This window comes from Corvus kubaryi, unplaced genomic scaffold, assembly GCF_017639235.1.
Source record: "Corvus kubaryi isolate FWS band 111438036 unplaced genomic scaffold, C.kubaryi_AGA036_p1.0 37187, whole genome shotgun sequence".
NCBI lineage: Eukaryota > Metazoa > Chordata > Aves > Passeriformes > Corvidae > Corvus > Corvus kubaryi.
In genome coordinates this window covers 489,119-515,716 of record NW_024581053.1, presented here as the reverse complement: position 1 = coordinate 515,716, position 26,598 = coordinate 489,119, and the positions used below count along the sequence as shown (strand labels likewise).

General features: G+C 49.9%; 1 protein-coding gene across 2 annotated transcripts in view; it reads right to left on the bottom strand.

Moving 5' to 3' along the window:
* LOC121661667 (dynein heavy chain 9, axonemal-like) overlaps nt 1–26,598 on the bottom strand; it is a 124,861-nt gene that overhangs the window by 27,796 nt on the left and 70,467 nt on the right. For both annotated transcript variants that reach the window (XM_042022080.1, XM_042022081.1), the window contains 5 exons: nt 25,846–26,016; nt 24,724–24,846; nt 12,094–12,287; nt 8,070–8,218; nt 4,985–5,112 (listed from right to left, as the gene is read on the bottom strand). In XM_042022080.1, the coding sequence (XP_041878014.1) occupies nt 4,985–5,112; nt 8,070–8,218; nt 12,094–12,287; nt 24,724–24,846; nt 25,846–26,016 (765 nt within the window). The remainder of the gene's footprint in view (nt 1–4,984; nt 5,113–8,069; nt 8,219–12,093; nt 12,288–24,723; nt 24,847–25,845; nt 26,017–26,598) is intronic.

Here is a 26,598-nt window from a genome sequence, read left to right as displayed (position 1 = left end):
GACACCGAGCTGTCCCTGAGCCAGCAGAGTGTCCTGGGGTCCCGGGGGACACCGAGCTGTCCCTGAGCCTGCAGAGTGTCCTGGGGCCAGGGGCCAGTGGGATCTGGGGGCAGGAGGAAGAGCAGTGCCAGCAGGTCAGGGAGTGATCCTGCCCCTCTGCCCTGCTCCTGGAGCTGTGCCCAGCCCTGGGCTGCCCAGCTCAGCCGGGACAGGGAACCACTGCAGAGGGTCCCGTGAGGGCCACGAGGATGATGAGGGGACTGAGGAAGGGCTGAGGGAGCTGGGGCTGCTCCCCTGGAGAAGAGACAGCCCAGAGGGGACCTCATCCCTGTGTCCCAACGCCTCAGGGCCGGGGGCCGAGCGGCCGGGGCCGGCCGGATCCCAGCAGTGCCCAGGGACAGGACAGGGACACCGGGCACAGAGTGACACCCAGGAGGCTCTGTGTGAGCAGGAGGAGACACTTCTCCTCTGTGGGGGTGCTGGAGCCCCAGGACAGCTGCCCAGAGAGGCTGTCCAGGGCTCCTTCCCTGGGGATAATCAAACCCACCTGGATGTGACCCTGTGCTCCAGGTGACCCTGCTGGAGCAGAGGGGTGGGAGCAGAGGATCTCCAGGGGTCCTTCCAACCCCAGCCATCCTGGGATTCTGTGATTTATGATACAGTGATGAATCTCACACAGGTTTGCTCCAGGAGCTCACTGTTACTCAATTTAACACATGAACCTGACTCAGTGAAGCAGCAACCTAGGAAAATGGAAAGATGCTCAAGAATTAAATTAACTTGATCACAAAGAGAGGGAAGTGACATTTTGGCTAATGGATGAAGACTACAATTAAACTGGGAATATCTAACGTCTGAACTCTTCCCTCCATCAGTGCATTCAAACGTGCATCTGAACAAACACAAGCAAATTCCACTGCGTCTTTGCTGGTAAGCTGATAAAGCTCATTTGGTGACTGTGGTGGCCACTGGATCAGCAAAAGGCTTCTGAGGGGGAAACCGAGCAGACACAGCTTGTGCTAACCCGTAGCTTAATGCAAAGCTCCTTCCTGCCTGCACAGAGGAGACTGCAGGCATCAGAGAAAGCAGATCCATGGATAACTCAGCATGGGAAGGCAGAGATCACAGAGTCACTGAGGCTGCAGGCACCTCTGGCATCCCCCAGTCCCAGCCCTCTGCTCAAAGCAGTGGCAGGCAGTGCACGTGGCCCAGGAACATGCTCAGGTGCCCTGTGGATGAAAACACCACAAACTCTACAGGCAACATCCAGTGTTTGGGAAATCACACGGGAAAAAAGATTGTATTTATGTTTAAATGGAATTTCCTGGATTTCAAGTGGTCCCCATCGCCCCTGGTCCTGCCACCACACACCACTGGAGAGAGTCTGCTCTTCACTCCTCACCATCCAGGGGGATGGAATCCCCAGGTCATCTCTTCTCAAGGCTGAACAATCCCCAGCACTGCACAGAGCCTCACCAGAGCATCTCCAGCTGTGGGGCCCAGCTGTTCCTGCCCCCCAGAGCCGTGAGGAGCTGACAATGAGCTCTGGCTGCACTTCCAAATGGTACCCACCCCTTGCTTCCAAGCCTTCCAAACCTAAGAACTGTTGCTAAGGAGACCCAGAGGCTGAGCCCGCTATCAAATGGGGCTTTGTGGAGCTCAAAGATCAGGCTCAGCTCCTCAGTGCCAGGAACAGAGCAGCTGCTGGGCTTGAGCTGGGCTGTTCCTGCAGCCCTCAGGTAACAAAGGCTCCTTTAAAGAGCTGCACTTTTGCCTCAGGGGCTCCTATTTTGCAGCTGGACCATCTGTACTTGTAGAGAATAATTTTAGCTCCGGGCTTCACTCTCCTCATCTGTCAGCACCCTGTACCAGGGCTCAGCAAAGCTGACACCACCAGACAAGAACAACACTGGTGCTAAAGGAGCAGGGAGCTGCTGGCCAGGCTCTGCCAGGGTGAGGGAGATTGTCTTCCCATGGAAATGAAGGGTTGGGTGGATTTCTGCTGTTCTCTCCCATAAAATGAGTCATTTATGAAAACCTATGAATTTTCAGTGAGCTGAGAAACTTTGCAGTTCCCAGGACAGGCATGGATGCTTTTGTCTTCATTTCACCTCCTGCTGTGTCAGGAGGCACCAGAACTGAGAGGAGCTGGCCCTAGGACAGCAGCCCTTCCCAGCACAGCAGGGATCCTGCTCCTGTAATCCAATAAGAACCTCCCAGCTGCCTCAATACCCTTTAACTCCCACAAACCTAATTCCCCAACTCCTTAGTGCTCAAAGTCCTTGACTCTGATTATGTCAGGTCCCAATCAAGGACCAGTAATGAGCCATGTGTGTAAAAGCCACCCAGATGATCCCTTCAAGTGTTTGTCCTGGACAATGTGAGTATGAGAAGCTCTGCTCCACATGAGCTGAGCTGTTGGTCAGGGGATAGCAAAATACAGAAGTAAAGCTAACAGTTGCTTTTTGTCTGCTCAGAAACAAATGGGAAGCCTGGGTGTAACTGTGCTGTGGGTGGGATACAGCCTGGAAATAATGAGTTTAATTAATCTGGGTAAAATTACCCCGAGTGCCTCTTGAGATCTGCTCTGTCCTCTCTTTTATTAGTAATGCAATGATCCACAAATCCTGTGACGCTTCTGTAAATTGAGTTGTCTGTGGCATTCCAGATCTTGTACAAACACTCCTGGAACTGGTTGTGAGGTATTTGTCACCAAAACCTTGCTGGAAAGATCCTGCCAGAGGATCTTTCCGTAAGAAAGAAACCATAAGGCAAATATTGCTCTGATCCCCCTCTGACTGCAATGGCAGGAGAATCCTTTGTGGGACCCCTCCTCACTGACTCCCATGGGGATGAGTTTGGGCACTGGTTTTGCCAAAGGTCAGATTTTCAGCCTTCAGAAGGTGCTTTGTCCAGCCTCCTAAAGCCCAGTTTGGCCAGAGGGTGCTTTCCTGCTGTGGAAGTTGCTGACCCTACAGGAGTTCTGTCAGACCAGGGGTTCCTGCCTGCCAATCCAATGTAGGGGACACACCTTGAGCCTCTCAGGCTGCTCTCCCTCCTTCTCCTGTTCCATGAAGCTCCAGCCCCTGGGAGGAGCTGGGAATGCAAAGTGAGATGCAGAGACAGGCTCTGGAGCGGAGCAGCCTGGCCTGGCTGGGTGACAATGAAGTGCCTTTGCTTTGCTGTCACTCCTCCAAATGCTGGAACTGGGGCTGCCTGCCCCAAACCCTGCTGGACGTGCCCAGCTCTGTCCCGAGGGTGAAGTGCCACCAAGGCAGACTCCAGCTCCTCGTGGGGCCCTCAGTGCTGGATTGCTCAGGAATCTGGGATTAGGAACAAAAGCAGAAAGAGCTCTGAGCTCTGTGTTGAGCCACTCTTGCCCACACCCCGTTACTCCAGGCCAAGCACAGCACACAACTGGAATATTTGCCTGTATGAGGTGTCACCAGCTCTGTGACTACACCAGGGGCAATCCCAGATGTCTGACTGACCCTGACCCAGCACTGGCACCTGGAATCCTGTCCCCAGGGCCACTGGGGGACTGCTGAGCCTGCCCCATGCAGCAGAGCACCCTGACCCTAACCCAGCTGGATCGAGCTCCTCTCTGAGCGCAGGGGGAACCTGAGACAGTCACACCTGGAAAACCAGCCAGCCCAACCACCAACATTGTTCTTGTACAGAAATCTGATTTCTTCTCATTTAATCACAGAATCATAAAATCATGGAATGGTTTGGGTGGAAAAGGACCTGAAAGCCCATCCAGTGCCACCCCTGCCATGGGCAGGGACACCTCCCACTGTCCCAGGCTGCTCCAAGCCCCAATGTCCAGCCTGGCCTTGGGCACTGCCAGGGATCCAGGGGCAGCCACAGCTGCTCTGGGCACCCTGTGCCAGGGCCTGCCCACCCTCACAGGGAAGGATTTATTCTCCTTTACCTTTCAGTGTCTGCTGAGATCTCTTACTGCTTGCTCTGACCACCAGAGAAGATGGGAATGGATGTAATAAAAATGCTTCAGGCCCCCAGTGCTTGTCTGTTAGCACTGAAGCAGCACATGGAGACTGGCACTGCTGACAGATCCTTTACAGCAGCACACAGGCGTTGTAGAAAATAACTCTTCACTCTGCATTACTGAACAGCTCAAAAAGCTGCATCTTTCCTTCTGCACCACCTCAAAGGCAGATGCCAGGATTGCAGCCCTCTCTATATTAAAAGCTCCAGAGAAGCTCAGCATTGTTTACCTCAAAGGGAGCTTGCAAGAAAAAAAAAAAAGCAAAAATTAAGATCAAAATATCAAGGGTATTTAATTTCAATTCGTAACCAGGCCTGAGGGCTCAGATCAGGACTCAGAGCTTTGTCTTAATCTAATTTTATGCAAACAATTCAGTGATAATAAAAGTTTATATAATCCACATCAAGGAAATCAGAGGGGCTCCCAAAACCTGTAATGAGAGCTGACATCACCGAGTGCACATCAGCAAACCCAAGCACTCACTTAACGAGCAGCTCCTGAGAGCACTTGACAGAGACAGAGCTCCCTCCGCACCCCAGCAGGCTCTGAAGCACTTTGTGGGGTTGTGATGAGAGCTGGCAGCATTTCCCTGGTTTGGGGTGTGCAGAGGAGCCAGCCCCACTGCAGAGCTTCCTCCCTGAGTGGCCCCTCCATGCTCATTGAGGTGCAGGGGGACTTTTGGGCAGCAGGCAGAGAACGAGTCCAGGGGCTCCCAGAACAGAGCTCTTCATTCATTCCTGGAGCAAATAAAGGTGCAGGGAAGTGCAGCACAACCTCCTGCTCGTGCACACCCCACAGACAGCTCCAGAAACCCAAACTGGCAGGGCCTGATCAAAGCAAGGGATGGCAGCAACACAGGGAGAGGCGGCTGCTTGGGACACACAGTGTCCCATGGCCCCAGACAGGCATGGCAGGCTGTCCTCATGGCAGTGGGACAAGCTGGGAGAAGGGCAGCACTGGCCAGTGACCCCGTACCTGGAGGATGACCCAGTGACCCTCCTTTGCAGCCAGGTCCAGAGCTTGTTCAGCCACCACCTCTTGGCCTTGCCCAAGGGAAACGTTGTGGAGGTTCCTGTGGTTGAAGGTGTAGCCCAGTTTCTTCCCTAGGAGGGAACAAGGAGTGAGTTCAGCACCCTGGTGGGGAGGCAGGGCCGGGCCCCAGCACAGCCAGGCAGAGTTCCCTCGTACCCAACCTCACACATGAGCTATCCCACTCCTGATATCAGCTCTCCTGTCTCATTCTCTTGGCTCTCACCCACTCCTTGCCCAAGTGCTCAAACAGCAGCAGCTTCTCCCAAACTCTTTTAATTACAGAGCAGCATCCACACAAAGGTACGTTGTTACACAGTGCTTCTTGTTTAAAGAACATTATTCCCCTGCAACCTCGTGTAAAAACACATTTTACTGTGAGAAGAAATTAAAATCTTTTCCTGCTGATTAACCAGGCTTTGAACACCCACAGCTGGGTGGGGAAAAGCCCCTGCAATGCAGGCTGGGTGCACCAGCTGGGTTTGGGGAGGGCAGCTGGAATGCAATCCGTGTGAGCTTCCTGTGGCCTCAAGCAAGGTGTCTGGGACCTGGAGAGCAGTGAATCCCTCCAGATTTCTCATGGAGCATCACTGGAGTTGCCTTCCTGTGGGAAGGCCCCAGTGGAGTCAGCACAGGCCATGGGAAGGGGTGGTTTGGGAGCCACCCGGACACCTCCCAGTGTCCCTCCACCTCTGCACTGCAGGCTGGGAACCCCAAACCCCTGTCACTCACTGCCCTGCTCTGGGGGAAGGATGGCAGCTCTTCAGTGTCCCTTCATGTGGTCTATGATGATCCTTCAGCCTCCCCTGGTCTCTCTGGAGCATCCCAGATCGTTTCTGTGCTCACGGCTGCAGATCTCCTGGCCAGGTTTGGAATCTGTCATCCACAGACAGAGCACCCCCGCTGCTGTCCCTCTCACAGGGGAACCAGCTCTCCCAGACAAACCCCAGTTTGAGCTGCCAGAGGGAACAGCCCCACGAACATCCCCCAGGATGGGCTGGGCTCAGCCAGGGAGTCAGGACTCATCCCCACACGCTGATCCCTGGGGATTGCCCACACTTATCTCTGCATGCAGGTTTGCCTTCCTGCAGACGGTGCAGCCTGAATTCCCGATTCCTGCTAAAAGCAGGCAAGCTTTAGAGTGAAACAAAGAAAAGATTTGTCTTGCAAGGCTTAGGAACCATCTCGTGGGAAAAGATTGGAAAGAGCTGGCCATGAGGAGAACAAACCTCCAAACTCCAGCTCTCTGCTGAGCCTCACCACAGCTTCCCCTGGGATACAGCTTCCCACATTTTAAAGTTTCCAGTTCTCTTTCCCACACTCTCTGGCTGCTGCCAACTTCGAAAGCTGCTGATCTTCTCCTTTACCTTCAAGATCCACTGTCTCGAGAGGGGATGGGGCAAATCACAGAACCAGGGCACTACCCCAAACCAGATGACCAATAATAAATGAATATTGGTTGTTCTTTTCACTGCAGAGGGATATCAGTGAGCCTGCCCTGGCAATGCCAGCCCTGCCCCTCCTTGCTGGCTGCAGAAGGGAGGGGATGGGCACTCAGGAAGGGCACAAAGCTCCTCCAGCCCACGGTGTTTGCTGCAGGGCCCTCCCTGTGACGCCAAGGAAAGGTGCCATGAGTGGGCAGCATCTGCAAGAAGCTGACTGCCATTCACAGGAATCATCCTGCACTTTAATAAAACCTAATGAAAGACAGAGAAAATACCAATAACGAGCCAAACACAGCCCCAGAGAGGCAGCTCGAAGGCCAGTGCAGCTGCTCTGTAGCAATGATTTTATTTCATTGCTTCTCTTCTCACTTTTTCTTGCTGTAGCTTTTCTGGCTGACTGACCCCAGGTGCTCAGCTATGCTCATCTTTACAATTCCAGTTAAACCACTCATGGGTTGATTTTAGTGCTTCATTGCCCATACAAGGAACTAACAGTGAGAGACAGGATCACTAACGTGGCTCCGAAAGGAAGCCAGGGACGTGACAGGAGCTCCCTTTGGAGGGGGGGGTCCCTTCAATTCCCAGTAATGACACCTGGTTTGGGGGCAGAAGGAGCCTCAAATGCAAAGCTAAGCCCAGGAATTCCCCACAGTGAGCTGCCTGTGGCTGAGGCTGCACCAGGTTTAACAGCTCTGACAGCTGCCCCTGGGAATGTGGGTAAAGGATCACTCCAACTTTATTTTGGGATGGCCCAGAAGGCAGAGAGGAAAAGGAACCTACAGGTCATTGTTCTCCTGCCCTGGTCTGTGCCAGCCTAGATGATGTTGAGTCCTGGGACTGTCCAGCCCCAAAGGCATCAGATTCCTCTGCTCCAGAGGGATGTTCAGGATGAAAATAAAAATTTTTCCACAGTGGAGCCAAGACCCAGAGCAAATTCTACACAAGGGTGGCTTTGGAGCACAGCAGTGGCTGCAGCACAAGGGCATCAGTGCCTTCTCTAGGGAGGCATCTCCCAGAAGCCCCTTTGGCTTTGGAGCCAGCTGACAGCTCCACAGCTGACCATCCACATGGAAATCAGCTCAGGAAGGACGGGAAGAAAGCCTGGAAACTTTGCCATAAAGCAGCAATCTGTTACAGGGAGCTGTTGCTTATTTTTAGTTATCATAAAATCATAGAATAGCAGGCTGGAAGGGACCTCAAGGGTCCTCTGGTTCAACCTTTCCTGGTAACAAGCATCTGACAGCATGTGAGATATCTCTGACGTAAATTACAGGTTGTGCACAAACCCAACTCAGAGATTGTTGCAGTGTGAACCACACTGGGAATCCAGGCAGTGCAGGAGAGAGACAAGTTTAATTTAAATTTAAGATGAAAATCCAAGAAACGTTAAGAAAAACAATAAAACCATCCCAAAATCCCGTCGCATCCTCGCACAATTATCTGGTTTTAACATATTACTTCATTATCTACAAAGAGATGAGGAAAAAAAAAAACCCCAACGAAACAGGCGTGTCGTGCTAAGATAATAATGCAGCAGATAAGCAGCAGTGCTGAGGTGTGCCTAGAGACAGGATTTATTTATTTACCGTGTTTCTCCACATCCTTCAGTGGGTCCACTCCTGGGGACAGGATAAAGAACATCGGGGTTCCAGGCCCTGATTCCTCAAAGGTTGTGGCAAAATCCAGGGATCTCCCCACCACGTATTTGCTGCCCAGCTTTTCTTCTACAAAATCTCTGCCAGAGAGAAACAACTTTTGCCAGCTTGTTCAGAAAATGCAGATTCCCCTGCAAATAATCAGTAAATCATCATGGAATCCCAGATCATGAAGGATTGAGAAGACTTCCAAGGTTATCGAGCGCGACCAGTATCAAGCACCACCAATTGTGTTCACCATAACCCATGTCCTCAAGTGTCCCACCCACAGGTTTTTTGAGCACTTCCAGGGATGGTGCCAGGGTTTGATAACCCTTCAGCTGGAAAAGTTCTCCCTGATATTCAATCTAAACCTCTTCTGGTGCAACTTGAGGCTGTTTCCTCTGGTCCTGTCCCTGTTCCCTGGGAGCAGAGCCCGACCCTGCATCCTCCTGTCAGGGAGTTGTGCAGAGCCAGGAGGCCTCTCCTGAGCTCCTTTTCTCCAGGCTGAGCCCCTTTCCCAGCTCCCTCAGCCGCTCCTCATATGACCTGTCCTACAATTAGTTTCCAATTTTGATGACTCAAGCGATTTAGAAACTGAAATTAGGAAAACAAACATGAAATATTTGTGGAGAGGATCTGCAAGCTGGGCTTGCAGGGCTGTCCCTTGGGAGCAATGCTGGGCCCTGTGTACAGGGCAGGGATACCCCAGGAGACACCAGCTCCTGACAAACAGAGGGAAGTGAGAATGGGGAGCAGTGGGAGCTGCCAGCCCAAGGCTGCACTCAGAAGCACAATGCCTTGATTGTGACTCAGGAATCTCAGGAGAAAAGAAATAAGTTAAGGTACGAGATACAAGAACCAGCCACGTGCTTTGCAGTCCGAGCAGCCTTCCAGAGGAAGCACCAATCCACAGGAAGTCCAGATGATTTACACAATTACTTTGATCTGGAAAGCTGAAAGGGAAGGGCTCTAAGAATATCTGGAGCATGGGAGTGACAAGGAAAAATACAAGGGAGTGAACAGGGAAAGGTTCAGCTCCACAGCAGCTGCCGGAGCAGAGCACGGCGCATGGAGAATGTTCTGGCTGGATTCCCCCAGGGTGAGCTCCTGACATCACTGCTTTACAAAGAGAGAGACACTGAACACCGATTCAAAGGTAGGAATGTTATATCCAAAGCCCAGGAATGCTGCTGGAGCGCAGGTGGATTACTCAGGCCTTTTGAAGGCAGCCAAATTCTTTCTAAGAGAGCTGAGAAGCTCCTTCAAGGACTGGTGAGAGGCAGTTGGAACAGAAATGCCTAAGGGATTGCAAAAAAAAAAAAATCTTCCATGTTTTTGGTACCTCTTTCAAGTAGAATTTTTGTTCAGGGTCAAGATTTGCTCAATTGCTGCTGGAAAGCTTCAGGTCACAAAATTTCACAAAGTCCATCAGATCCAAGGTCACAACATTCTTGTTTTACCTCAGGTCTCAGGTCTTTGAAACGGTGTCCTGGGGACTCAGCAGCACAAGTGACGTGAGAGGGAGGCTCCCAGGTGGGACCCCAGCGCAGCAGAGGGAAGGCTGGAGGAGTCCCTACGTGTGGTGCCTTTCAAACAAGGTGTCCCCGGGGCTGGGTCACCATATCAGCAGCAGGAGATGAGAAATGGCGCCAGAAGAAAAATAAAAATGTATCCTGCAAGCCACGTGGCTGTCTGAGGGCTGATCTGTGCTGCACACACCCACAGCTGCCCATGAGCCCTTCTCTGGGCAGTGAATGCAATGACCATGGAGGCACCAGAGCCCTGAGTCCTGCTGCACTGTCCCCACGGTCTGTCCCTAAGGCAGTGCTCCTGCAAGGACTTCACCATGACGAAGCCACACCTCACCAGAGGCTGCTGGACTGACCTGACCTCATCAAGGATGTGGAGGAGTGGGAGCACAAGGTGCTACCAGCAGCTTTTGGCTGATGTTCTTCAATAAGATTGAAGGATGAAATGGATATTTACAGGGGGAAATCCTTCAGGGAATTACAGTTGTTGGTTCACTGCTGGCCCTGAAGGTCTAAGGAGTGAGTCAGGGTAAGAGGGGCTTCTCCTGATGGCTCCTTAGGCCAAGGGAATGAACCAGACTGGGCAAACATTCCCAGGGATCTGCTAGGAAGAGTGGCTGGAACACCCAACTTCCCAGGCCATGAAATGCAAGAAGCCTGTACAGGGCTGGATCATCTTAAATCCCAAAGAAATCCTATACCATCATCATGGAGCTGTGATGTGGGATACAAAGGTCCTCACACCTTTCTGAGCAGCAGCTGGAAATGAGGTGGGAGTATTCCAGGGCATCTAAAATCCCCCTGGCCACCTGTGGTTGGGCTAAAATATTGCTCCTAAAATGCACCCAAGGTCTGGACAGGGCCCTCAGAGGGATGGGAAGATTTGGACTGGTCACGGTGTCCATGGATCCCTGGTGAGGTGTTTAATGTTGGCACACTGAAGTGTTGATAACTCAGGTGTATTTCCAGAAGCATCTCCAAAGCCCTGGGGAAGGCTCAGTGAACAGTTACTGTTTGCACATTTGTGTCCTCGAGATAAGAGACAAAACAAAACAATACAAAAACCCATTTAAATACTCCTGTGCAAACAGAGAAGCTTGACATGCCCAGAACCCTAAAAATATCCAGCCAAGCTTTTGAACTTGGATTCCCTTTTCATAAAAGAGAGATATGAAAGGGGCTGAAATTTGATGTTCCAGTTATTTCTGAGCTGTGTGAGTAAGAAAGAAATGAATTTTAGTTGCATAAGTCGCACCTAAAATTTCAAGAGCTTATTTTACTCAAGCTAAACAACAACAGGAAAAGCAGTATTTTCAGCTGAGGGACACATGGAGAATCCAGCCATCAGAGTAAGAAACGAAAAAGAAGATGGATTAGTATTAGCACTATGATAAACTGTTGTATTTATTCTAATAAAAAATAATACCATTGACCACGGGGAGACTTCACTCAGTCTTGTCTGTGTTTTTCTGTGAACTTTAAAGCACAAACAGATGTCGTTCATGCACTGAGTAATACACGCTGCTGTGTGCACATCAGGTGGTGCAGGAATATAAATTACTGGAGAAGCAGGGGCATGAGACATCACAGAAATGTCAAGACATTGGACAGAGAAAGGAAATCCAAATCCTAATGGAGTGAAAGACCTTTAGGTTGTCCTGGAACAAGAATGTTGCTTTTGCATAACTTTGGGAAATTTAGCCTCGCCCAGTTACCTTCACTACATAATTTACCACTACAACTTTCAGAACCAGCAGCACATAAATTTTGCATTTTACAGAAAAGAAAAAAAAAAAAGAGTGAGAAAACCTCTATAAGACTTTCCTTTCCTTCTCCTCTTTATTCCGGTGCCTAAGAAGCAGCCAAAAATTACCTAGTAACTAAAATGGATGTTATTGAACTCTAGAGGTTGTGATGACCACCCAGACTGCAGCAGATGTGTAACACCTGGATGGTGATTCTTATCTCTGACTTGGCAGGTCTGCTCCCACCCAGTGCTGGTTACACTGCTCCATCCCTGCTGCTGACAGTGAGCTTTGATCCCACTAACCAAGAAATTCCACTTAAACCCAATGTGTTGATTGGCTTGCAGAGTTCAGACATCACTGAATCCCAGAATGGTTTGGGTTGGAAGGGACCTTAAAGATCATCCCATTCCACCCCTGCCATGGCAGGGACACCTCCCACTGTCCCAGGCTGCTCCCAGCCCCAATGTCCAGCCTGGCCTTGGACACTGCCAGGGATCCAGGGGCAGCCACAGCTGCTCTGGGCACCCTGTGCCAGGGCCTGCCCCACCCTCACAGTTCCTTCAAGACCCCTTGATAGGAAACCATATCACAGAACTCACATCCTAAAAATGTACTGACATTCACAAATCCAAAGAGAGCCCTGAATTGCTCCTGCTCCCCACAAAGCCCAGCCCCAGAGCTGCCCCTGGGCCCCACCTGAGGGCGCAGGGGACGCGGTCGGGCCGCAGGGCTCTCATGATGCACAGGCGCTGCAGAGCTGACTTGTTCTTCCAGTCCTGGGGGAACCTCTCCTTTTCAGGACACTCCGACTCCACAAATTTCTTCCACCGTTTTGCAGACCCTTCGATATCCCGATCCAGGTTTCTGAATTCCTCCATGGATGAGAGAGCCTGCAAAAATTCAAGGAAGGTCAGGAAGAACAAGCCTATGTGCCTCTGAACCATTCTTCTAACGCTACTGACTCCTCATGGTTTGCTCCATCAGGGAGCTGGAGTCTGGCAACCACAGCCAGAAACCCATCAGGAGCAGATTTTGTCCATTCTCCTTGGAAGAGACAGTCCAGGGAAGGATGAAAGATTTTGGCATCAACCAGCACACCCTGTTCATTACCCAAAAAGGGAAGAAGTCTCCTCTCCTGTTTGGGAAAAGCCTCTGGTGACAAGGACTTGCTGCTGTCAGTTATCCCAGAAATGCCTGTTCTGGATGAGAGCCGGAAATTTGGAGCCCATGTCTGATAGGAGAGTACATTGCTGGCATTCCCATGAGCTGCATGGTCTCCTCACTGATTCCACAGGAACGAGGAGAATTGTGCAGCAAAACCCACAGCAGCTGCTGAAAAAACGTGCTGAACAAGCACTCAGCCATGCCACGCTCACCAAAATTCTTTTTTAAAGGGATTTCACAGCTGGAGTTTTAATTGTCTTCACAAAAGCACAGAATGGTTTGGGTTGGAAGGGACCTTGAAGATTATCTCGTTCCAACCCCCCACCAAGGGTTGGGTCATTTCATACACACGCAGTTGCTTTTCTCTCTCTGTTCCCCCACTCACATCCCTCTGTGAACCCACAACACTGAGCCTTCCCACTCATCTCATGGTGACCATGGAGCCAGGAACCCCCACAAACACAGGGCAGATGTAAAGAGGTGGGTGCTTTCTCTGCTCAAGCACTCAGCCCATCCAGGATCGTGATAAAAATCAAATCATTTGGTTTCTACTTGCCAAATGCACATGAAGATGAACTTCTAGGTGCTACAAGTCTGTAGCAGAAACAGGCAGCTGAAGAAGGCCCCAAAAACCAGCCCAGCAAGGCATTAAACAAATTCAAATTACAATGAAAATGCAGTTGAATTTTGTAGTTAGAAAGTGGCAACTATAAATGTTATGCAGACAAGTGAAGAATCCAAATTCTCTTTCAGACAAGTGGTGGCAGAACACATTGCAGAGCTGGTAAGGTTCTTCTGGATTCGAGTAAAATTCTCACTGAAACAAACATCTTCATTTTGCATAATCTGGAGCTGTGAGCAGCTGAACACGAAACAGAAACGACAAGTGAAGGATTAAAGACAAGGGAAGGATATCAGACAGTGAATGAGCTGCTTTCTACAGAAAGAAAAGGGCATCAGAGGGAAGCAGAAGCTTCTTGATGGGCAGAGGTGCTCCCCACAGCAGTGCTCCTGCTCCCACCCCGTAAGGCCTCACTGTGGGAAGCACCTGAGGAAGCCCTCTAGGAAATGCTGTTTTCACACCTTGTTCAGATGAACTGGGAAGATCCACCCTTGCACAGGGCTTGGAAAGTCCCAGAAGGGCCCTGGCAGAGGTGTGAGGGATTGTCTGCTGCAAACAAGGCAGAAGACATTGAGGATCACACTGTTTTAAAAACCCCACTTTCCCTCTGGAAGGCTTCCCGGTGAGAAGACAAGAGCAGTGTAAAACTTTGGTCTTCCTAACAGACTGAATTTACAGACTGAGAGTGAAGAGAGTAGAGGAAGATGTCAGAAAAGGGGGCTTCTGATAACAAATGCAGTCAGGTTTTTAGCAGTGGGAATTACAGGATCCCAGAATGGTTTGGGTTGGAAGGGACCTGAAAGATCAATTCATTTCAAATCCCTGCCATGGGCAGGGACACCTCCCACTGTCCCAGGCTGCTCCCAGCCCCAATGTCCAGCCTGGCCTTGGACACTGCCAGGGATCCAGGAGCAGCCCCAGCTGCTCTGGGCAGCCTGTTCCCGGGTCGAATGCCTGTGGATGACAGAGGGAAAGAGGTTGTGGAGCTGTTCCCAGAGGGTGCCACAACCCAGGACCTTTGCTGTATATCCACTCACAGCTTCACAGCAGCAATGCTTGGAAGAACCCTCTGGAGGGGCCCAGGCCAAGCTCCTGCTCAGGCTGGGTCTGCCCATGGCCGTGCCCACCAAAATGCTGCCATCCAAGGTGAAGCTCTCAGCCCCTCTGGGTGCCCTGCTGTTGGGCTGTGCTGTCCTTACACTAATGGAGATGATTTTTTAAAAAATATGTTCAAGCAGAGCCTCCCAAGCTGCAGTTTGCCACAGCGGATCCTTATTACGCTCTGCCAAGATGGAGAACGTGGCTCTGTCCTCTCCTAGCTGGACAAATCCCCCACCTTCCCTCACAGGCCATGTGCTTGAGGGCCAGAACCAGAGCTCTGGGCAGAGGAGAACTTTTGGATACCACCAAAAACTCTTCTGCAACACCCCCAGCCTTGCCCAAAGGCAGCATTCCATCAACACCTCCACCCAAGGCACAGGGAAGAGCAGAGGGTTTGCAGAGCCACGGCACGGACAGGCTCAGCTCTCCCCTGACCAGCCCCATGCCAAAGTCCCAGGGATCCAGGGAATTTCATGGGGACTGTGAGCAAAGCAGTGATTCAACAGCTGTTGTTTCATGTGTGGATTTGCACTAACAAGGAGAATGTCAGTGAGAGAAGGACTTGCTCCAAACCAGCGCCATATCCTGATTTCTGTGAAAAACCAGCAAGCAGAGCACCGACCACGAGAAACTGGAATTCCCAGGAATGATGCCACAAATTCTGACCTGCCAAGCCCTGGTCCTTGCAGCAACAAATGTATTCAGGGCACCTCTCGTGGCTGAGCGTAATACAATGGCAAATGTTGAATTCAGGGAATTCTCAGTGCAAGTGCTTATATAAAACATCTTCTCACTTTTGATGAGATTTACTCAAAATATCACTTCAGAACTTTGGCTGCTGCTGCTTCGAGAAGTCTCTTGGCTGATGTTAACAAGGGAGACTCTGGAAAATTGCTTTTTTCTAACTAAATGACAGACATGTAATCAGGAATGATAGCCTCCCTCTCTCCCTGAACAACATATTGCAGAATCACGAAAGCTCTAATTGCAAATAAAAACTCTGTATTACATAAATTAACACTAAAATTTTCATTAGTCAACAATTCTAATAGCATTTATTAGGAGTGATGGTATTAATGGGAGATGCTTCCATTTAAAAGCCAGTGGAGTGAAAGCTCTCTCAATCAGTAACCTTTCTGTGAATATTAATTGCTTTTCAATACCTCTGGTGTGAATTTTTCCAGGAAACTTAGTCCAGCACGAACAGATCCCTGTTCCCAGGCAGGAGCAGTACCTTGGGGCAGCAGATGGGAGCTGCACATCAACCTGTGCAGGGTATCTATTTTTGTCCACATAATGAAAAGTACATTTGTCACTTAGAGCTGTCATGGAAATTGAGAGAGACAAAAATGATTGGTTGAAATAGAAAATGATCCAAAGGGCTGGACGACCCGAGCTCTTGTCTTTGCAACCCACACTGCGATCATCTCTGATGGCTGGGAACAGGAGGGCCTTGAGCTTACATCTCAAAATGAGAATTTTTCAGCAAAACAGGGCTCTTCACACCATGTCAAGGAGAGGATCCACCATCTTCTCAGAGAAAATGGTTTTTCATTCACTGAGTCACAGACAAGTTGCTTTATCACCTCAGGTTCCTCTGACAGTTCCTCGTCTGAGCCAGAAGCAGCGTTACTGTGGGGCTGATGTGTCAGCAGCCCCGTGGGGCTCACACATTCCCAGATGCAGAGCTCTCCCATTCCCCCACAGCTGCGGGAAACACAACACGGATCAGCCCCTGGCTGCAGGACACCAACCCTGGATGCCATCGCAGAGCCTGGCAGTGTCCTCCACACACGGCCAAGGATCCGAGGGAAGGGGGGATCTTTGTGGGGACGTCTGGGGGGACAGGGAGGGCACCCATGGAGGAGAGGAAACCCTCAGAATCCAGAGGAGTCTTTAGAGAAGAGAACAGCTCCAGAGGGCTGCTGCTGCCCATGAGTTATCTCCTGGTTCCAGACACAGCACGACAAGTTCTGGACATTCATTAGAGGGAACACTTGCTCTGATCACTGAAGGCAACTGCTCTAAGGGAACCATCTGCTCAAGCCAGCCTCAAGTCTAGGTGTTGCTTCATAAGATGTTACAAAACCTTAAAAAACCCCAAACACGTATATTAGCACCATGTTTCCTTTCCCTTCAGTTCCAAAAGGAATTATACTTTAAAAAAGTATAAATAAGGTATTTCCATAATTTAAAATACCACCTGACTCGAGAGCAGCTCTGGGGCAAGGCAGGACAACATCACCTCATTGCTGTGCCCTGTACTGACACAAACAGGGTGAAAATAAAACAGAGCCAGTAAAGGCAGAGCTGCCAGAACACTCCCAACACCCAGTTACCCACCTCCCCAGCAGCCATGAGACTGCATTTTAAAAGACAGAAGGAAATCAAAATAAAGGAATTTGAGGGGTTTTGTAAAAGCTATCATTATCTTTTGAGGCTTCAGGTTATATCTGGTTTTTACTTACAGTTTTCACTTATATATCTTGCTTTGCTTTAAAAAAAAACTTGAGCCTCTGCTTGAAAAAATTATGTTCTGTAGGGAACACTCTGAACATCAAACCTCTCTCTACAAAAGTCACACAACCTGTCAGCACTGGAAAGAAATGATATTTAATATTCTCACAGTCGTAATAATCTGTGAGATGATTAAATCCTGATGATTAGTCACGATTTCACTTGCAGAACTAAGGACCTGTGGCTTTATGAATTGCATTACACAGTTTTTAAGCAGAAATCCACACATGAGAAGTTCACAGTGCTCAGCAGTTGTGCCACTCGAGGATCTTGAAGGTCTTTTCCAACCTTAACGACCCCACAATTCTGTGATCCCCCAAACACTTTGTAAAGGTCTTACACTGTCTGTGGGCACTGCTTATACAGGTTTCAGTGAATATTCATTTCTTTCATTTTCTGCAGCTGGCCCAAAAGTCTCTAGGGAAAAGCAGCATCCCCACAGCTGGAAAATGACAGCTCCTGGAAGAATGGCAAAGCCAGACCTGCACCTGGCTCCAACTGATAGATTGGATCATTCAGGAAAAAGATGTATGGGCAGATGAATTGCTCCATTTGAATACTACCATTAACTAGAGCAATTAATGTAGCAGATGATGCATTATTTTACAACCTCTCCCATCCTAGGTTTGGGGCTGTGTTATTCATACACTGAAGGTGTTACTTTCTGTTTAGCCGCACTACCTGAATAATTTAACTCATAAGAAAAATCTCTACCAAAGGTGAAAATAAAGATTTGATGGGGTTTGCCAAGCTTCAATCACCTTTCAACACAAAAAATGTTATTTTAATTCTCCTTATTTCTTCCATAAAAGCTGACTGACAAGCTCAAGGCACTGTATGGGCCTGTCTCCCTTCAAACTCCTCCTTGCTGCTTCTGCATTTCAGTGGGGACAGAAGGTGTGCAGAGCCACAGCACATCCCTGTACAAACCCACCCTGTTTATCTGCAGGGTCCCAGGGCGTCACAACGTGCAGGGCGGACACCACAAGCAATCTGATGAGTGATGGGCTGGATCTCACCACCTTTCCTCAGAAAATTCCCAGTGAAATATCATAAATTAGGGAACAATGGCTTCATCTCCTTCCTACCAGTGTGTTCTTAAAGCCAGCTCCTCTCGACAGGAAAGGTCAGTAACAGAACTGAGACTTAGTCACAATCTTTGTGTTCTCGTTGCTTACAACCACCCACCATACTTTCCTCATTCTGCCTGAGATGTTTCCCAGATGGGTTCATGTTGACATTTTCTCTCCACTTTCTAAAAAGTTTGTTCAAGTGGGTTTGAGAATGGGCCTTGCAAAGTCAGGCTGTTCTCCTAAGCCATGCTTTCCATCTTTCCTCTTCACTCTTGGATGCCTCTCAGCACATCAGCAACACACAGCCAGAAGCTGGGCATGGGGCCCGAGGGCAGCTGAAAGAAATACTTGTGTATTTCTGAAAACTTTTCTGGATTTGGTTGTAATAAATCCCAGATGGGCCATCGCCATGGACCAATGCACAGCAAAGCTGAAAGAGAAAGTATGTCCCCTTGTCTGCAAGAATTCAGCTGAAGCAGCTGCTCCAGATGTCCCCTGCTGGAAAGCTCTCAAGGTCCGTGGTTCAGTCCTGATAATGGACACAGATATATGGACTCAGACGTATGGACTGGTCCCCTGATGAGGCTTCTCCCAGCTCTGCACCGTGATGGTCTCACCTGTGGGAGCAGGACTGGCCTCAAGAACAGGCAGCAGAGGGAATGAGCTGCAGAGCTGCTCCTCCCAGAGCAGGGACACACAGCCCTGAGATCCCTGTGACCTGTGGTCACAGCCCTGCTCAAAGAACCTTGGGGATGGAAGCTGCAGCACTCTGTGCCAGCCCTGCCCTGTGTGCAGAGCCACAAGGTCCCCCCTGAGCCTCCTTTGCTCCAGCCTGAGCCCCTTTCCCAGCTCCCTCAGCTGCTCCAGCCCCTTCCCAGCTCCGTTCCCTGCCCTGGACACGCTCCAGCCCCTCCATGTCCTTCTTGTCCTGAGTGTCCCAGAGCTGTCCCCGGCACTGGAGGTGCCCCAGCACAGGGGACGGGCACTGCCCTGGCCCTGTTGCCACCCCAGGGCTGGCACATCCCGGGTGCCATTGGCCTCTTGCCCACCTGGGCACACCTGGGCTCCTGTCCAGCCTCTGTCACCAGCACCCCCAGGGCCTTCCCGAGCTTTCCAGCCCCTCTGCCCCAGCCTGGGGTTGGTGTGACCCAAGGGCAGGATGGAGCCATTACTTCCCTTTCCTTCCATTTAGAGGGTGAAGAGGCTTTTACATTCCAAATGCTCAGCTGACAGCAGGCTTTGTGTCAGGGAAACACAGAGGCTGTAGAGCATCCAGGAAAACTCGATTTCCACTCTGCAATCAAACCGGCAAAGTGAGTCCTTAAATATTTGATGTGATCACAATCTCTGCTGTATTTCAGATAAGCATCAGATCGTTAGCCAGCAGGTTAAAAAGGAAAAGGGGAAAAAAAAAGGTAAAACCTTCTCAAGTAGCATTTCTGTGAGACACTGGGAATATTTCTCTGAGACTTGATACAGAGGACAGAAGAATGTCCTTAGGAAACTTCTAGATGAGAGCAGATAAATGTCCATTTGAAGTGTCACAATCAATGTTTTCTATCAAAGATGCTCTAAAAGGCTGCACATCTGAAGAACTGAGTTAATGGAAGATATTTAATTAAGACTATGGTTTTCTGGCATAATAATAATTCTGAAGGTAGAAGGGAAGCTGTGAGCTGCGAGCCTTTCCCGTCTGACCAGCCTGATCAAAGGATATTGCACATGCACAGAGAGCACAATGTGTGCAGCAGATTGTGTCACAATGAATCCTGGAGAAGAATGAAAAATTTCTTCATCTAAAAAGTGCAAGAAGTGAAAGTTGGAAGAGAGATTTCTGTTCTTTTGTCCAAAGAATTCCAGTTTTCTTAAATGCAAAACATATGATTCGGTATTTTATCTCATAAGCCACACACGCAATCTTATCATCTGCATTCTGCAAAATTATAAATATGGAGTTAATATACGACTTTGTCTAGGGCTGTTCTCCTCCTCGAAAGCTGAATTCGGTATTTAGAGCTCATTATTCAACATCACATTTATTAAACAATGCCCTTTCAGTGGCGTTTTCATATCTACATAATGAAAATTCTTCCTCTTCAGAACAAGATGAGGGAAGTGATTGGGATAAGAAGTAATCCAAGTTGGCCAGGTGTACTCCTGCTGTGTATTAACTCGCTGCACTTATCCCGTGGGACACATCTGCATTCAGCACTGAAGAGGCACTGCAGGAAATATCACAAAGGAAATCAGGCTCGGGAAATGCGCATCCCAGCCGAGGCTCCTGGAACAGCCGGACACGGGGACAGCCACGTGCACCACGCGGAGCCAGGGACCACAGGGCAACGTGGAGGAGCTGGAGCTTGGGAGAATTGGCAGCTGGGATGACTGGGGTCCCAGGGAACCCCTCCAGAACCACCCTCACCTTCTCCTGGCTTTGGTTTTGGCCAAGGCAACCCTGGCAGTGAAGACCATGAGGGCACAGCCCACGGCTCCATCAGTAGTGGAGAAGCTTGGGAAGAGCCCAGCTGGCCCCAGGGGATGCTCAGGTGATCTTTGCCAGGCACACACCCAGTGCTCTGCTGCACCCCTGGGAACACCAGCCTGGCCTGAACAGAAAGGGTGACCGTGCCTTGTGTGAGGCTGTGCCTGAGCCACTGATGGGCACAGGGTCTAAACTCAGGCCTAAACCCACTGCTACAGGGCTGCTCCAGAGCAAGGCTGTGTCAGAGCATGGGCAGGAGGAATTTGTCCCTGCAGGTCTCAGAGCCCAGCACGGCGAGGGGAAGGCGCTGCTCCCTCCCTGCTGATCTGCTCCTCTGTCTGTGCCTGCAGAAGGTGCCCAGGCACAGGCTCAGGGTGAGCCACACAATTTGCCAGTGTCTTGCTGGCTCACCTTTGGCTTTGGTGAGCTCTCCTGCTCTCAGGAAATGCTGGGCACGACCCAGGGCAGGACTCTGCAGAGCTGCCCATGGGAAACAATGGGTGAGGTGGCTCTGGTTTGGGAGGTCAGGGGAGTTTAGCTGTGTGCAGTCAGGTGCTGCCAGGGCCAGCAAACAACTGCTGGCTCATTTTACTGGTTAGCCTGGATACAGTCCAGTTTGAAAGATCAAACAACCCTAAAACCAAATGACATCATTTCAATATCATGCTCAGAGAAGAGCCATGACAGGAGCTGTCTGTCCTTGCCCTGGGGATAACCAAGAACAGCTCAACACGGCAGCCTGGGCTTCACACAGGGTTCAAGGGACCACAGAGCATCACTTCAGAGATGAATTCAGAGAATACTCACCTTCCAGAGGACAATCTCTACATGGATTCTGTGTTAATTCAATCCCACAACGAGAATTCCCAAATGGCTTTTGCACATGGTTGTGGCCACTGTGGTCTAAGGTGTGGCCACATATTTACTGGTGAGGAAACCACCAGCCAAGCCAGGAGAAATGGCCAGCCTTGCATGGACACAGAAAACGTTTTCAGAAGTACCAACAGAAATAAAAACTTTCAGGGCAGACACTGGGAACACAGAGGGGGAGAACAGTACAACAGGCTGTAATAAAAGAAATTGAAAAGAGAGAGAAAACCTCATTAGGAGCCAAAGAACACTTTTTCCTTCTCGAGGGATCACTGCTAAGCCCCTGCAAATGAGAGGACTGAAATGACCAACTCCACTGAGCACTAAAGCCAGGGACTCAGCAAAGGCACTGCTTTAATTAAATGACAAAATTCTATCCCCTTCCTGCTCTCAACTAACCCTCAACAACCCAGAGGCAGGATTTGCACCGAGGCAATGACTGTGCCCTTTGCTAACACCTCCCCTGCTCCAGAGCCAAGGAAAGCTCCTCCACAGGGGCTCCCCACAGGTACCATTCCCTCCCACACATCTCACTGATGAACAGAACCAAGCCAAGCTCAGAGCAGCTTTTCTCAGCCTTTATTCAGCTTGAATGAAATTCCTGTTTCAGGTTTAAAGAAGCACCAAAGAGCCTGAAATGTGCCTATTTTCCCAGGTCTATCAGCAGATATAATAAAAGCTATTACCTTTCCCTACAAGCCACATCCTTCTGGCCCGGGATGTGGGTTTCCTCATCCAGGGGTGAATACCGACCCTCCCTGGCACACCCCTTACAGCAAAAGGCTCTGTGAAACTTTGTGCTGAACTGGAAAGAAGCTGGAAAACTAAATCATAAACAAATGCTTCCTAAATGAGATGCTCCAGCACCACGAGCCGCAAACAGCCACACAACTGCAAAGGATTATTGGCCTATATATAATATTAACCAACCCCCAGCAGTAAATAATCAGCCAAGTCACACAAGGCCAGTTGCATGCCCAGAGCCCTCAACATTTAATGAGGTTTCCTCAGAAGTTAATGTGCCCAAAGTGGGAGGCTCAGAATGGGCCACAAATATCAATATTGATTTCTTTCGGCACTATCTTGGCCAGAACCCCCTGGCCAAAGGAGCCCCTTGGGCTGGAGCATTTTCAAAGTTTCTGTGAAAAATCAGCAGAATGCTAAATTTCACTTTGAATTTGAAATATAAATCTGAAGTGTACTTTGCTCCAGCTTTGTTGAAGAAACAATTTATTATAGCATTTAATCTTCCTGATATAAGAAAAGGAGATTTTAGCCTGCTAATAAGCTGTGTAGAAGCCATGACTAATTAACCTAATTATAGCAGTCTGTGACAAAATATGATTTTACTAAAGCCATGCCTCAAGTAACTAGAATTGCCAAAAACTCAAAGGCTAATAAACCAACAGACATCAACATAAACACTGATAAAGTTGACACCAACCATATTATTTACAGTAAAATCAATGCTACAATCGTCACAAAAGACAACCTGAAGGGTATTCAGTATCTGATAATGTAGAGTTCACTATCACAAAGTCCTGAAATTCCTAGAATTTGTGCAGAGTCTGGGCAGTGACTCTTGGAGATGTGCAGTTCCTGGAGCCATCAGGTACAGGCTGAGGACACCTGAGGTGTGCAGCACACCTGGAAACCTTCCCATGCATTTGTGGGCATCAGAGTTTCCACCTCAACCACAAACCCACAAACGCTCTTCAATGGGGAAGAGGAAGCGGAGTGGGAAGGGCTCATCTTGAAGGGAATCACTCAGGGAGCAGGAAAGGCCATTTCAGCCCCATGGAGGGGGCCTGGCAGCACAGGAGGGATGACCTGACAAAGAAAACTGCCTGCAAGCCCAGCAGGTGTTTGTTTGGAGAATGTACCTCCTGCAGGCAGGTGGCAAAGGCATCCTTGGGCACTGCTGGAGTAATAGAGAATCACAGAATCATAAAGGTTGGAAAAGACCTCTAAGATGACCAAGCCCAACCATCAACCCAGCATCACCACTAACCCACGTCCTCAAGTGCCAGGAAACATATGTGTTTCCTCAGATGCATAAAAGTATCTCCAAAATGAGGATCAGAGTCTGAAACCTCTAAATCCCATGGCAGAAGGAAGGTCATGTTCCAGAGGAAGCTTAAAGGAGTGAAGTCAGAAGCAGCTTTACAAGGCAGGATGCTCCCAGGCCGTGCAGAATGAGAACCCAGAGAACTGAAATGCACATTTCAGCCCACATTTCCCCAGGCTGAACACGGGCAGGGACAGAGCAGAGCTGAGAAAAGCTGTGATGTCAAGCAGCGATGGGGATGTACATCTACAATCCATACAGACTGCACAGCCCAAAGACAAAATCTGCTGTTACAAAGCAGGTGTTCCGTGGGCTTGATGGCTGAGCCCTCCTGATTGTGTGTGTTGACCCTCAGGGTCCATTTAATTTGTCTTCAATTAAGGGACAAAATTAAAGCTGCTGCTGCTATCTGAACAGCCAAGTGCCACCACTGAACAAAAGATGATTAAGGAAAAGGTGTAGGGGTTTTTTTAATTCCTTCATTATTATGGGAATAGACCTTTTAGGGGCTGAACAGAGCTGGTTCAGTGAGAGGTTCCATTGCTTGACATCACAGGCTGATGAAGTGGGAATTTCTTCACAGATGTCTTCGGCCTGGATGAAGATTTTCTGTCTGGTCCCTCTTCAGGAACCAGATACATTCTCCATTCAGCAGGGGGAAGGGAAAGAAAGGGAAAGCCCAAAGCCCCAGGTGAAAATTTGAGAACTATCCCAATGAAACTGGGAAGTCCTCACTCCTTACTTCACAGCACCAGGAAAAGGTCCCACAGAGGCAACATGCTGTAAACAAAACTGATTCTTACATCACCACAGGTGCCAGAGACTGACCAGCACCACAGTCAGACAAGGGACACAATTCCAGCTCCAGCAAGGTGTGAATGAACAGGCCAAGGTGGAGAGTATTTGGACCCTTTTCAGAAACCAAATCCCACCCTGCTGGATCAGGTCCAGACCCAGCACAATTCACATTTGTTGACAAAGAGGAGCAAATATGGGATAACTGTCATTTTTCTGGGATGCTCTTCCTCCCCTCTCACTCCAAACACGTGGCAGGTGCCAGACCTGCCCATTGCCATGACAATATTTCCCTGCAGGCCTGGCAGCTGTCACAGTTCCAACCCCAGCACATCCCTGCAGAAATTCGCACTTCTTCCCAAATAATGGGGCATCTCCATGTCCTTTACAAACCATAACCACAAACCCCTGAGGGTATTCTTGGTCTAGTCTAACAGGGAGAAGGCTAAATCTCAGAGGGAAGAACCATCTTCTTGGGGATACCCAGGAAGAGCCCTCAAAATCAGGACCTGCAGAACTCTCCACGTCTGCAGCCTTTTGGTTCACCAGAATTTTGTTCACCAAATGCCACAAGGATCCACCTGAAGGGCTTTTAGAGGAGATAAGGGGAGCTGATTTCCCATGGATCAGGTACCTTGATTCCTCCCCAGGAGTGGTCAGACAGGAACTCCACAGGGCTCGTGACTCCGGGCTGTGCTGGGTATCTGAGCAGGAAATCCAGTTCTGCTGGGTTGATTTCTTTATTCATCAGAAGTATCTGCAATTCCAAACAAACGAGATATCCTAGAGCAGCCAGGATCCAGAGCAGCAACAAACTCCAGCAGATTCATTATTCAATTAACGTGCTTGAAAAATGTGTGACTAAAACATACAGGGTGCCCCATGTTGGAGGGGTGTGACGGACAGACCATGTAGGTGCTCTGGGTGTCCCAAAAGAGGAGCAAGAATGAGTGTGGAGATTGGCAACAGAACAGGAAGAAAGGAAAACCATGTGGTAAAGGCTGAGATCCAGGTGGGTAGAGAGCAGCCTGAAGGGAAGGCCCTGGCTGCAGAGCCAGATTGGACACTTAAAATTACACAAACACAGTGGACATGGTACAGCAGCTCTGCAGTGAGCACTTCTTTATGTTAAATGCAAGAAGCCTTCCAGGCCAGTTTGCTTTGCCAGTATTTCCAGGTCCTGCAAGCAGGAATTACTCTCTCACATAACCTTTGTCAGTGAAATTCAAAGCCAACACGGCATCTGTGCCTGTTATTGGCAGGAATAAATCCTGCAAGGAGCAGCTGAGGGAGCTGGAAAGGGGCTCAGGCTGGAGCAAAGGAGGCTCAGGGGGGACCTTGTGGCTCTGCACAAGTCCCTGACAGGAGGGGGCAGCCGGGGGGGTCGGGCTCTGCTGGCAGGGAACAGGGACAGGAGGAGAGGGAACGGCCTCAGGCTGGGCCAGGGCAGGCTCAGGGTGGACAGCAGCAGGAATTTCCCCATGGAAAGGGTGCTCAGGCCTTGGCAGGGGCTGCCCAGGGAGGTTTGGAGTGCCCATCCCTGGAGGTGCCCAAGGAAGGGCTGGAGGTGGCACTCAGTGCTCTGGGCTGGGGACAAGGTGGGGATCAGGTTGGACTCGATGGTCTGGGAGGGCTTTTCCAGCCCAAATGATTCTGTGATTCCAAGAGAGGCAGAGAAAACAATCAAGCCCCCAGCCCCTGTATGGGCTGCTGTGGCACTGAACCCTGGCACACAGCTGGTGTGTGGTGCTGGTACCTGGAAGGTGAGCTGGGCACTGAAGGTCAGTTTGTCCCTCTCGAAGAGCCCCCGTGCCGTGTACTGGAACACGGAGAAGGTGATGCTGTCAGTGAGGCTCAGCACCCGCCCTGCCAGGCTCTCAGCAGGAGCTGCCCTCTCCAGGGCCTTCTGGAACACCACGTGGAACGCCTGGCAGGGCAGAGGAGAACAGGGCTTGGGAGATGCCCTTTGCACACCCCTGGGTGCCCCTGAGGTGTCACAGTGGTGCCAGCTCAGGTGCTGCATCACAGGGAGCACACAGAGACCAGCCCTGGCTCTGCTTGGGGCTGCTCCTCAGGGACACAGAGCCTGGCAGTGGTGACATCCCCTGGGACACTGCGCTGCCCAGGGCTGAGGAGGCAGCACAGGGGGGCACAGGGAACTCAGACACAAGGACACAGGAAATATTTCTGTGCTCGGTGTGCTGCCACTGAGACACAGGCCTCAAATGCTGAAATTCTCTGCAAATGCTGAGCCAGCAGAGAGAGGGGTTCCCAGAGGACACGCAGACTCCAGAATGGTTTCCATGGGAAAAAGACTCCAACACAAGCTCATCAGTCCTACCCCCTGCCAGGGACACCTTCCACTATCCCAGGCTGCTCCAAGCCCCATCCAGCCTGGCCTTGGACACTGCCAGGGATCCAGGGGCAGCCACACCAATAATAATAATAATAATAGCAATAATAACAACAATAATAATAATAATAATAGCAATAATAACAACAACAACAA